The following is a 13,334-nucleotide window of genomic DNA, read 5'->3' as shown; positions in this document are numbered from 1 at the left end:
ACATATAGTTATGTGACGATTACGAGGAGGACTAGTTTACAGTTTCGACAATCCAGCTTTGCTTTATATTGTGTAAGCATCTGCGTTGCATTAGATTGCATTGCAAACATTCAACTTATTTGCTGCATGACACAAAGAAAACTACCCATTACTAAACAAGAAGAAAAGTGTGTTGCTAGTGAGTGACAAGCAAGCTTTGCATGAACATCAAACCACATTCAGTCTTGATCATTTTTAGCAATGGGGCAATTACTTTTGCCTGCAAGACTTTTGTTATGGAATCACATGAGATATGAGCGATTTCCAGACATAAGCCTCCATGATTGACACCTCAGGACAAACCCTTAGTGTTTACAGCATCTTATGATTTCTCTGACCACCCCCCCACCACCACCACACGTACACACACATTCATGGTCAGACTGGCTTATGATGTCCAGAACATGAAGCACATGAGTAGACTCAGGCTTGTTTCTGATCTACTCTCTGTCCTCTGGATACCAGCCAATTACTGAGAGCGGCCAAGGGGAACTACGGGATGAAGCTCTCCCTCTTCCTGATTCTGTCCATCACGTCTTCCTCTATGTCTCTCTCTGTTTTTCTCTTCGTCCATCCATCTCCCTGTTTGCCCACCTGTCTGTCTGTCTCAATTGTTTTGTCTCTGTCCTCTATGTCTTCTTTCTCCCTTCCTGACGATCTCTAGTTTATTCTCTCTATTTGTGTGTGTGTGTGTGTGTGTGTGTGTGTGTGTGTGGGGGGTGTGTGTGTGTGTGTGTGTGTGTGTGTGTGGGTGTGTGTGTGTGTGTGGGTGTGTGTGTGTGAGTGAGTGAGTTTGCCTTTGTGTGTTATTTCCCAGTGGGCTGTCTGTCATACGTTGACCCTGACCTTCTCTAGAGCCCCTGCACAAATATTTACTCTCTCGCTGACAGGAACACACACACACACAAACCTACACAAACACACACACACACTCAAACCTACACACACATACACACACACACCATTCAAACCTCCCCGAAAAAAAGTCTGAGGGAAAGAGAATGTGCTCAATTTCAGTGCAATTAAAGCAAACCCACATCTACACACACACTTCTCCATCGGTAACCTGATCTGATGGCTCACTAATTTTGCGCGGGGTGATTATCCTGCAGTGTAAAAACAGATTAAATAGATACCAGGTGCATGTGTGTTTCTGTGTGAATGGGGTCATGAGAGAGAGAATGATAGAGAGAGAGAGAGAATGATAGAGAGAGAGAGAGAGAGAGAGAGAGAGAGAGAGAGAGAGAGAGAGAGAGAGAGAGAGAGAGAGAGAGAGAGAGAGAGAGAGAGAGAGAGAGAGAGAGAGCATGACAGGTCTATAGAAGGAGTCTGTTGGGAGTTTGGCTCTCAGTCTGAATAACTTCTTCTCTCTGTCTGTTTTGCCATCAAGATAAAAGGCCAGAGGAACACAACAATTCACCTTTTCCTCTTTCATACCAGTAAACAAACAAAAACAAATCACACACAGAGCTAAAGTCTACATACACAGCTTTACACCTTCACCACACCTTCTTAGTCGCCAGGCGCATGTAGCTTACACATCTTCCTTCAAATGCGCTTTAACACACTATAAACACACATCGCATCTCCCTAGATACACTCACACACACACCATCATGGCAGTAAACGTGCCCACAGAGGCCGGCCCCGTGACCGGCAGAGTGTGTGTAGGAGGAGCTGTGCACCTCCTTCCCTCACCCACGTTATTTTCAGTTCATCACTCTCAATAATTCAGGCGGAGGAGGAAAGGAAAGCCCCGTGCCTTTTTTCTCTGTCAGTCTCACACACACATGCAGATGGACCTGTCAAGTGTGAGGCCATATTCTAGCTGTCTGTAATATGTGGGTGGGCACTGCTTGACTTTGCTAGCCACAGTCAAATTGGTAACAGCAGGAATATCTGCACTTATATGTTTTAATCCGATTCGCTGGAGAAGATCACATAGACTTCAAAGTCAGTGGTCTATAAAAATAAAACGCTTTAGATTGCTTCCTTGCTGTTTGTATACATTGCTGAGTATACCTCTGTGAATGAAAGTATGGCCCTTAGAGCCATCATCCACCACTATAAAGAATAAAGCATTCCATAAATGCACCTCAAGCGACGGCAACCTGTGTTCAAATATTGAATGGAGAGGATTTAAACATAAAGGAGGTGTGTACACACCTTCTTGACACCATGGCACCCATTCAGCGTCGTGCAGGAAGTCAAGGGTGTCACATCCCCGCTTGGGAAAAGTGTCACAGCTTGTCTCTTTTGTGCTCTTCAAATGACATATCTGCTAGGTTCAGGACCGCAAAGCTTCTCCTTTGACATCAACATATCAACAAGGCAAAGCAATTCAATCTAAAGGCAGATGTCGTTTATGAAGCTGGCTTGAAAGATAATTACACTTATAGACTTCGCCCTTTCAACATAACGCAGGATGTTAAAGTTGAAGAGAGATGATCCTTTAAGTGTCTGACATAAATTCTATGATTTTATGCTGCTATTTTTATAATGATAAATGTTTAGCTCAATTATTTTTCATTAAGAAAAACTGGAGTTCCTTAATATGAATGAATGAGGTTACTTAAGTGCGACTTTATGTCTTAAAACTTGGAATTATTTGTAATATTTGTGTTGTTGTAACTGTCAAAAGGAAGCTGCTCCACATATAATGGTTTATAATCCACACATCCACAGGTTGAATCTTTTGAATTATATTCTAGTTTCCAAAAAAGTCTGTTGTCATACATAATTGAGACGACTGCATTATAAGTAGGCAAATTGTCACCATTTAAAGTATGCCATTTTAGCTATTTGCATATCCTGTTTGAAATGATTGTACTCGCAAATCATAGCTTACAGGTGTATTTAGATAACTATAAAAGGTGTCAGTTTAAGCCGGCAGCCACCTGTAATACTCCAGCTGCTGGACTAAACGGAAATATTTAGAAATGAAAATATTCTGTCACCTCTCTCATCAGGTCCTGTATAACCGTTCTTTGTTCTGGCCGACACTGGGGCTGAAAAGTCTATTTGAATTTTCTGAATGGTTCCTCTTGGCTGTAGAACAATAGTGCAGCTGTACTGCATACGAAAGCAGCATCAAATTGGACCTCGACCGCGGCTACATCTGTACGTCGTGTATTCAGCATAGCAATAACGCCTTTGCAACAGCAGCCCAATCAGTGTGACGGGCTGATGGTACATCTGGAAGCTATCCGCAGACTATAAAGAGAGAGAGGGAGGGGATGAGGGGAAGGGGTCAATGGCTGTCTTCCTGTTTCTGTGTTTCCTGTTCAGCAGACCCACTGGCTGCCGGAATGCCTGCTCTGCTTTCTCTCGCACACACATGCACCTTTCTCCAAGCCTTTAGATCTTAAGTGGAGCAAACTCAACACTGATTCAACACTATAGAAATGTGAAAATTATTAACTTTCCCATGAGCGCACACATGATTACCCCTAGCATGGAACTCAACAGCTTATGGAACACTTCCAATGAATGGCAACCGTACCCAAAGGAGACATGCTCTCTCTCCTCTACAGCCTCCCTCTGATGGGAATAGTGCTATACTGTATAAGGACGTGCGGAGTAGAAACATGCGTTAACAGTTTCTCAGTCCTTGGCCTGCTTTTCCTTCTTTTCTCTAAGGGTTTGCTCACACAGCTCAACCCACTGCACCAGACTCAGCTGAACTGTACGAGGTCCTGTCTCACTAAAACCACCTTGTTGTCCTCTGGTTTTGTTGTGGTTAACACTTCAGCAGCGCAAGCGCGTCTTGGTGCTAAGGTGGCCTTTGGCAACTCAGCTTATGCATGGCAAGTGATCAGCCACGGCAAAAGAGGAGCTGCGCTGGGAGAAAGCGTGTGAATAGACATTATCTGGGTCAGTGCTGTGTGGGTATGTCGACGGGTACTATGGTGTGTAGAGGATATAGCGAGCGCCTAAGCCTTTGTGATTTTGTGTGTCATTTATTCAGGCACAAAAGAGAGAAGATGAGGGAGTGGGAAAAAGGGATGTAGGGACGTTTGAGAGAGAGGAGATAAAGGCGTAATGAAGTAAAAGGTGGCTGTCATTATCCAAAATAAATGAAAAGTAAAGTCCGATAGACGGTCTATTTGAGCAGAAGTACTCCCACAGACAGGTGCAAGGACAGATGACTGGCCTTTACCGAACCATATATCCATTTGTCCTTTAAGAACATCTGGCTAGCAATACCAGCCTGCTGTCTGACACTTCAACAGCTTAGTGCCCTAATGCCTGCAGCAGCGTACATTGACTGAATACACAGACTTGCTGTCTAAATCCTTCTGTTAGCCTCCCACTCCCTTCTTTCCCACACCTTCTAGCCCTCCAGCTCCCTGAGCTGCCACCAAGAGGAGAGCAAAGACTGAGAAAAGTGTGTGTGTGTGTGTGTGTGTGTGTGTGTGTGTGTGTGTGTGTGTGTGTGTGTGTGTGTGTGTGTGTATTTGTGTGTGTGTGTGTGTGAACATACAACATGCAGGAGGGAGCGCTTGACCTTCAAAAGTCTGAATGCGATCAACATAAAAATGCTCGCTTTACCCACTGCTTCTGACTGTCCACATCACACACACACACACACACACACACACACACACACACACACACACACACACACACACACACACACACACACACACACACACACACACACACACACACACACACACACACACACACACACACACACACACTTCAGCTGTAAGGATAGAAGCAGAGATCAAGCTCTGCATTGGAGAGGTAATAAAGAAAGGCAGGTTCCCTACTGAGCTTAAAACACACACACACACACACACACACACACACACACACACACACACACAGACACACATCCCTATGTAAGTGAGCTCAATCTCTTTCACAGGTGCGAAGATTAGCCTTTTCCTACATCTGTTCCCTGTTTAAACCTTTCATTATGAACTGAGGTTGCAATCCTCTTATGAGATATAAACTGTACAAGTCTATTGGGTCTGTGTGAGTGGTATAGTCTTTCTTTCATTATATGCATCTGACTGCATATCTTGATGGAGCCTTCACAGCACATGTATCACTTTCACTTATCTGTACAGAAAGTTAAGTTGCCTCGCAGAGAACAAATAAAGGCTTTACTGTAAGCCCCCCCCCCCCCCCCCCCCACTGCGCTGTGGTCCGACGCAGAGCCAGGTCTGATCAACTGAGCGGCTGAGCAGCAGGCCTTTGATCGCAGACATAAAGTGGAATACCACTTCACAGGTTAGGCAATGTTTTCCAAAAATATCAAACTACACATTATTTTTCTTCCCTTGAAAATGACATTTTGTAGTTATCCCGCCCAAAAGTTATGATCTCATCGTTGTGGTCAATGGGGTTTAGAGGGTGTAAGGAGCTAAACCAGTGTGGTGTTTTCCCGGCTTTAAGGGTTTATATGGCTCTGCCTAAAAGGAATATTCAACACTGGAGGTATTTTGTGGCTAAAAACTGTTTATTCATCCGCCCAACACTTCTGTGTAGTGCCTCTTGCTGCAAGTTGCCAGATACAGATGGTGAGCTCAGATTTATCTTGTGATCTCTGCACAGGAACAGTGATTCTAAATCTGAAAACCTAACTGTGATAACTAGACTTTTTAAAGTTACTGCTCCCGTCCAAGAAATATTCACATAACTCTCCGTAACACTTCAATGTGTTGTTACACAAAATATACTGTGTTAATAATGAGCTTTAGAGGTTCTGGTAGGCAGATTGTGCTTTGGACAGAGCTGGCTGTTGACTATTTGTTTCTACTGTAGATCATTTAAGCTAGGCTAAGCTAACCAGTTGTTGGCCTCATTGTTACCATATAAACAAAATAACTCTTGGCAAGAAAAGGAATATGCATGTGGTTGCCTTGTTTTCCTAATTTATATATTTTTAAGACTGCCCAACCCTTTTTTAGCAGGGGATTATTCATATCATCTAATTAATCACAAAAGATACATTCAAAATAGCACACAATATAATTGTTATTAATTGAGTCAAAAGATCAAATTGACACTCTTTGAATAATCTAGCAACATGGAAAAAATACTTTACAACCAACGCAAAAATGACACATATTTATCAACTGGTTAAACTATTTCTTGATTGACCTCAATGTTTTATTTAAACTATCAGAAATAGCTAAATGTATATATTGTTTCAATATTTCAAACCCATTATCTTTGCATTAACAGCCAAATGTTCACACTGAAGTGTAAACACATTGGATTGTTTCTCAGTGTTTCTTTCCCACTTTGGTTTCAATCCACTTTCAGAAGTGAAAAGAACAGCAACTAGAGAGTTCGGTGTGACTTTGAAAACTTCCACTTGTAAACTAAGTGTTTGCTTTATGTTGGCAGCTTCAAACAGACGAATGAAGAAGAAGGAGACCATTAGACAGATATATCCGACGGACGGACGATGTCACTCCGACCTATATTATTTTTGCCTGCTGAGAAAGAGAGAGAGAGGAGATGAGAGAGCAAGAAAACTTGTATCGAGGTGACAGGTGTCTGTCCTTCTCCACTCCGTCTCCACCATCTCTCTGGCATCTAAGGCAGTAATTGGTGCTGTCAGACACACACAGAAGGACAGGACACACACACACAAATAGTCTAGTCACAGCTGCACACACATACACACTCCTGCCCTTCAGCGTGTACCTCTAGGGCTTAAAGCAGGAGGAGAGGTTTGAGAGGAGAATACACTACATTCCCCACCAGCTGTGAGACAGAAAGACGGCAGGAGAGGGCGAGGAGTACGAGGTGGAAATGGAGGGGGTTAGAGGAAACAGTGGCAGACAGAAACAGAGAGGGAGAACAGGAACAGAATGCACAAGAGACGGACACTAAACAGAGAGGAAAGAAAGCAAGAGAGCCAGCGAGGCGGGGGGCTCGGGCTGCACTGACAGAGGCCTCTGCATGGGGTGGAGAGAGAGAACAGAGCTGACGAGGGGGGGGCAAATGTATGTGGCAGGGGGGGAGAGAGAGAGAGTTTGAGAAAGAGTGATAGAGAGAGAGGGAGGCAGAGATTATGTAACTCCTGACAAAGCAGATAAGTATGATTTACATGTGATGGAGCAGCAGAGCCATCGGCGCAGCGGTGTGTTTACTGCAGTTCACAGAAATGAAAATACAAATATGTATTGAGGTTGCGATGTTAAACATTACAGCACGGGGCTGGTAAGAGTGTTTATTTTTACAGACCAAAAACTAAATTCTAATTACCAACAATGACGGTCTGTGTATCTACAGTCTGATAAAGCTTATTCCTCTGTGTTAAAGAGCTCTGTTGTTGTCCATCAATGACTCCATCAAAGGCTGGTGCCTGTGATTTGATACTTGAACAAATAATTGTTCATTTACAATTAGTTAACTCCAATTATTTGTTCTAAAATCTGTGTTTTCTGTATCTGTAAATTATATTATCTAATTGTTTCTTTGGGAAAAAGTGTCTAACCATTTATGTTAACCTGGCTTTGCATGTTTACAGCCATAATGATGATGAGTTCAATGACATGACGAAGAAACATGAATAAATAACATATCAATTTGCTACTGTGTTTTATAAATCATATTTTTGTTCTTGTTTCCCATCTTATTAGTACCCAATTGCACAACATCCCTTTTTGTCATCAAACAATCCACCAGATTGAATCCAGGGTCTAACATCAAAAACACACACACACACACACACACACACACACACACACACACACACACACACACACACACAACACACACACACACATTTAAACACACTTAGCGCCTCACTTTAGGGAATAAGAAGCAAGCATGGGGCAGGAAAATAGAAAAAGAGACAGATGAACCCGTGATCTATAAATGTTTAACGAGTGCAGACAGAGGAGATGAGGGCTGCGAGGAGACGGAGGAGGGAGACAGAAAGAAAAATGGTGAGGTGAAAAAGGAAGACAGTATCGTAAAGGATGGGTGAGGAGCAAAATGGGAGGTTTGTATCGGGAGAGAGGTGAAGAACAGCCACCATTATAGAAGCAGACACCAGAGCAAGTTTAGAAAATAGCGGGGAGGAAGGGAGGCAGCCAGGGATTGAGGGAAAAAAGGCTATAATTGGAGGTGTCTGGTGTTTGTCTAACACAGAGAGGCCGGTAATGATTCCATTAGCGCCTCACACTGAGAGAGAGAGAGAGAGAGAGAGAGGGAGACAGGAGAGAGACAGGGTCAGAGAGAGAGACAGAGAAAGAAGAGGAGAAAGAGCGAGCTATAGAGGCCAAAACACAGCTAGAACATTCACTTTTATAACAAGAAAAAACAATGAGCATCAGAGCAGCTAAATGGCTGAAAAAGACGAAAACAACAGCAAGAAAAAGGGAATTCAAGGCATCCATTAAAAGGCTTGTTCACCTGCTCAATAATGGTAGTTACGAATGCTCCTCCAGTCCTCTCCACAGCTCTCACCCTTTCCTCTCTTTGTGTGACGGCAGACGAGAGAGGGTGATTTAAATGCATTAGCCGAGTGTGTTTTCCCTATGGAAGACCTACACACTGTGTCAGGGCAGGAACCTTTTGTTTGGAGCTGACGCTGAGCGCTGAGAGGACTCTTTAAAAGCCTGGCCCTCGTTCTCTCAGGGATACATTAAAGCGCAACGCACTGGGATGTTGCTCTTCTCTGTGTCCTCCCATGTCTTTGTTAAAAGCAGGCTGATTACAGAAGCAGCTACATTAGGTGGCTAAGTGAAATTGTGACGAGGGAAGGGAACAACATCAGAATAGCAGCACGTGAGGGCGAAAAAGCGCCAGCACGGACATCATTTTAATAAAAATAAGCCTGTTTCCAGGGAGTTCATTTAGCATTATCTCACAGGCTGCATACATTACATTACATGTCATTTGTTAGACGCTTTTATCCAAAGCGACTTACGTACATTCAGTACTGTGGACAATCCCCACAGGAGGAATTTGGGGTGAAGTGTCTTGCCCAGGGACACAACGACATGCTGACTGCAGTGGGACTCGAACTTGCTACCCTCTGATTCGAGGTCCATCATACTATCCACTGAGCCACAGCCTCCCCGCTCATACAAATATGAGACATGTTAGAAAGTAGGGATGTAACGATAACAAAAACTCACGGTACGATAATATCGTGATAACAAGTCCATGGTACGATATTTATTGCGATATTGAAAATGAAAGTTGAATTTTTAACACTTTCTCTTGCCTTTTTTCTAGAAAAAATAAATCTGATTTGTTCAGCATTTTAGTAGGATAGTAGTATTTTAAAGTGTCAAAAATATAATAATCAGACCCTGCAATAAAATAAATCAAGTTTCACTTTAGTTTTTCAAGTAACTCAACTCAAACTCACTAACTCACTCACTCAGCATCATCAGGTTATTATTTAGGAATATGAGCATGTCCACTTTCCAGGTAGAGGCTGGGATGTTTGGTTGTTTCCCTGCAGTGGAAACAACTCTCTTGCTTGGTACTGATGTTGCTGGGACAGAGATATGCTTTGGCCATGGGTGACAGCAGTGGGTCAAACTGTGTATTGTCTCTCCACCACTTCAAAAACAATACAGTTTTTGCCAAGAAGGTGAGGCTTATATTGACAGGGCGAGATATAAATATACTGTTGGTACTTGTCAATGTCTCTAGGCATGTACATGTAGCCCTGTAAATACGATGTCCTTTTGTGTTATCTGTTGTTTTATGTTCATGTTGTACTTGCTGCCATGTTGGACAGGTCTCCCTTGAAAAAGAGATTGATGATCTCAATGGGACCACCTGGTTAAATAAAGGTTTAAAATTGCGGTAGATTTTGTCAGTCTCACGACGGTATCGAGACATTTATTTATCGCGATATTTGATATATCGTTACATCTCTATTAGAAAGACATACATGGGACAGCAAATTATCTCGCTGTATGAGGAGGTAATTTCATTGCTATGCAAATCCCTTACTAGACCCCACAAAAATGTATTTTTTCTAATACTGAGTAAGTGTTATTGACAACCCTGTGGCGGAGGGATTTCAATTCACCACGAAGAAATGTAAGTCTATTGGAAAATTTGCTATTTGATTGTTTCCAGAATAATTGCTACAACACAGCATATGCGTTGAAATGGAAAACCTGGCTTTCCATCCTGTGTTGCAGACACCTGTATTGCCGTGCCACACACACACACACACACACACACACACACACACACACACACACACACACACACACACACACACACACGCATCCACATCAGTTATGGCTATAAGTTGCGAGGGACACATATATTTCCTGACCCCTGACCTCTGACTGACAAAAGGACTCATTACATCAACACACATACACGTGCTGTTATTGAGTTGAAGGCAGCTTGTTAATCGTGCTTACCTTGCTCTATGTATTCTCTCCGGGGTGATAAGACTTAGGGAGCAGACTGATGAGGTCATAGAGATCACTGAGGTCAACCGCTTTGCTGTGTCCGACTGATTTTAAATAACGTTTCAATACAGGGAATGCAACATAGATCTACACTGTACAGCATGCAGGTAGTGAAATAAATTGAAAACCTGAGATCACCTGTCACATAACCAAAGCTTTGAATGTTTACAAGACAGCGATGCAGCTCAACAGTCTGCGTTTGGTGATTGAGATGCAGCCAGTTCTGCCACAATCTGTGCACATTACCAGACAGAGAGCTGGAGAGTACAGCTTCTGTTCTCTTCACTTGTCTCTAAGGCCCAACTGCCAAGTTTTCTGGGCGTCTTGGCTGCTGCTTCTCCAAAACAAGTGAATTTGTATTATGCAAATGAGTATGCAGCGATAAATATCTATGATTCTATTTACTTTTCGGGGAGGAAGCGAGCCCGTGGGGAAAGGTGACAGTGTGAGTCTAATACAGTGTGCACACCCAAATGCATGTATGTGCACACGCAAGCGCAATATTTGAAGTTTTACGATTCAATAATGTCTTCTTCCTAAGGCATACCTTTTCCTCTCCTACAACACACATCAATAAGCCCTTTTTTCACACACACTCGTACCCCTCTACCATACTCAGCAGGGAAGATGAGATATTCATTTCTTACAAACAAGCACGCGAAAACAATGGAAAGATAGGAGATGCCTCAAAGCAACTTCTACTCTTTTACTCTGCTAGAACTGTCCCTGTCACTCGGAGCGAGGACACCCACACTGACACACACACATCAGCAACCTAAATACACAGTCATTGTCACTTCATCCTCAATTTCACAGCAGAATTCATACATTCACACACTGTTCGGCAAAATAAAGATCAGTCACATAAAATATTCTCGTCGTGTATGGCAGAATGGAAATGATTGCTGTGCTTCATTCGCAAGAGCACTTTTGTAAGCTGTTGAAGAATCTCACTCGGTGTCACACTTGACACTCAGTTTTCAAATTAATTCAGAAGGCCAACCTTTACGAGGCTTTTGCTCACAAAGATAAAGACTATAGAACAGGCGCTCAGGTGTAAAATGTGCAATAATGAAGTCACTTTTCAATATAGCAAACACATTACTGCATCATGCATATTCCAACTCTCTTAATATGTCCTTTTTCTCTCACACAAACAGACACATTTCCACACAAATAAATCCCACAATGCCCCCAGACCCCCACTCACGTTGGCAGACGTCTTTGTTCTCCTCGAAGCCCGGTTTGCACACACACCTCCCGATGGGAACCAGCCAGCCTCCGTCTGCGCTGCAGTACATCTTAGGAGCCTCGAACTCCTCAGAGGCGTTCACACACAGACCGTGGACCTCCACCAGTGCCGTGTCTCCGCCAGTGATCGTGTCGGGGAACTGGGCCAAGTTAAGAACAGTGAGAGGACACTTCTTGTAGAAGACCCTGACTGAGACCAGAGCGATACATGCGCCCAGGTCCTGGAAGGCCAGGTAAAAGCCCTTTTTACTCAGGTTGCTGATATCCCGCACTTCCGTGTTTAGCTTCATCACGCGGTCGCCAACGTCCACCTGCAGAAGGAGGACATTTTACATGCGTTAATTTTGATAGCATCATTTAAATGTATTAGAGGATATTTTTTGGTCTAAAAACTTCTATATCTATTTGGGTCGATGTTGATGCCTGAAACTCAGTGACGGCATCAAGGAAATAATCACTATCCTCAAAACCACTGGCAAGTGGGATGAGATAACTACGTTTTAATATTAGCTACATTTAATTCTACAATGCTCTTTCTCAGAGTTGGTTGCAAATGGTGAATATGTAATTATGAACATGTATTAGAGGATTTGATGGCCATATACAAACAGACTAGGCAAGGCAAGGCAAGTTTATTTATATAGCACTTTTCAACACAAGGCAATTCAAAGTGCTTTACAAAAAATGAAAGACATTAAGAAAATGGCATTTAAAATCAGTCATTAAAAAGAAAAGCTGATAAAATAAACATTAAAAGAAAAAATACATGGATAAAAGTTACAGTGCAGTCTAAGATATGAATAGTTCAATTAAAAGCAGCGGCAAAAAGATAAGTCTTCAGCCTGGATTTAAAAGTAGTCAGAGTTGCAGCGGACCTGCAGGTTTCTGGGAGTTTGTTCCAGATATTTGGAGCATAATAACTGAACGCTGCTTCTCCATGTTTAGTTCTGACTCTGGGGACAGAAAGCTGACCAGTCCCTGAAGACCTGAGAGATCTGGATGGTTCATAATTTAGCAGGAGGTCAGAAATGTATTTTGGGCCTAAACCATTCAGTGCTTTATAAACCAGCAGCAGTATTTTTAAATCTATTCTTTGAACACAGGAAGCCAGTGTAAAGACTTCAGAACAGGAGTGATGTGATCCACTTTCTTAGTGTTAGTGAGGACTCGAGCAGCGGCGTTCTGAATCAGCTGCAGCTTTCTAATAGATTTTTTAGTGAGACCTGTGAAGACACCATTGCAGTAGTCCAGTCTACTGAAGATAAAAGCATGGACAAGTTGTTCCAAATCCTGCTGTGACATTAGTCTTTTAATCCTAGATATATTCTTTAGGTGATAGTAGGCTGATTTAGTAACTGTTTTAATGTGACTGTTGAAACTCAGGTCAGAGTCCATGACTACACCTAGATTTCTGGCTTTATCTGTTGTTTTGAACATTGCAGACTGAAGCTCAGCGCTAACTTTTAAACGTTCTGCCTTGGCTCCAAAAACCATTACCTCAGTTTTATCTTTGTTTAATTGGAGAAAGTTCTGACACATCCAGTCATTGATTTGTTCAATGCACTTACTCAGTGTTTGAATTGGAGCATAGTCTCCTGGTGAAATTGTTACGTAAATGTGTGT

General features: G+C 42.6%; 1 protein-coding gene across 3 annotated transcripts in view; it reads right to left on the bottom strand.

Annotated features, from left to right (window-relative positions):
• Positions 1–13,334, bottom strand: part of epha4b (eph receptor A4b) — a 101,990-nt gene that overhangs the window by 63,230 nt on the left and 25,426 nt on the right. For all 3 annotated transcript variants that reach the window (XM_034195947.1, XM_034195948.1, XM_034195949.1), the window contains exon 5: positions 11,671–12,022. In XM_034195947.1, the coding sequence (XP_034051838.1) occupies positions 11,671–12,022 (352 nt within the window). The remainder of the gene's footprint in view (positions 1–11,670; positions 12,023–13,334) is intronic.

Source organism: Gymnodraco acuticeps, unplaced genomic scaffold, assembly GCF_902827175.1.
Source record: "Gymnodraco acuticeps unplaced genomic scaffold, fGymAcu1.1, whole genome shotgun sequence".
Lineage (NCBI taxonomy): Eukaryota > Metazoa > Chordata > Actinopteri > Perciformes > Bathydraconidae > Gymnodraco > Gymnodraco acuticeps.
This window is presented reverse-complemented; position numbering and strand designations above follow the sequence as displayed.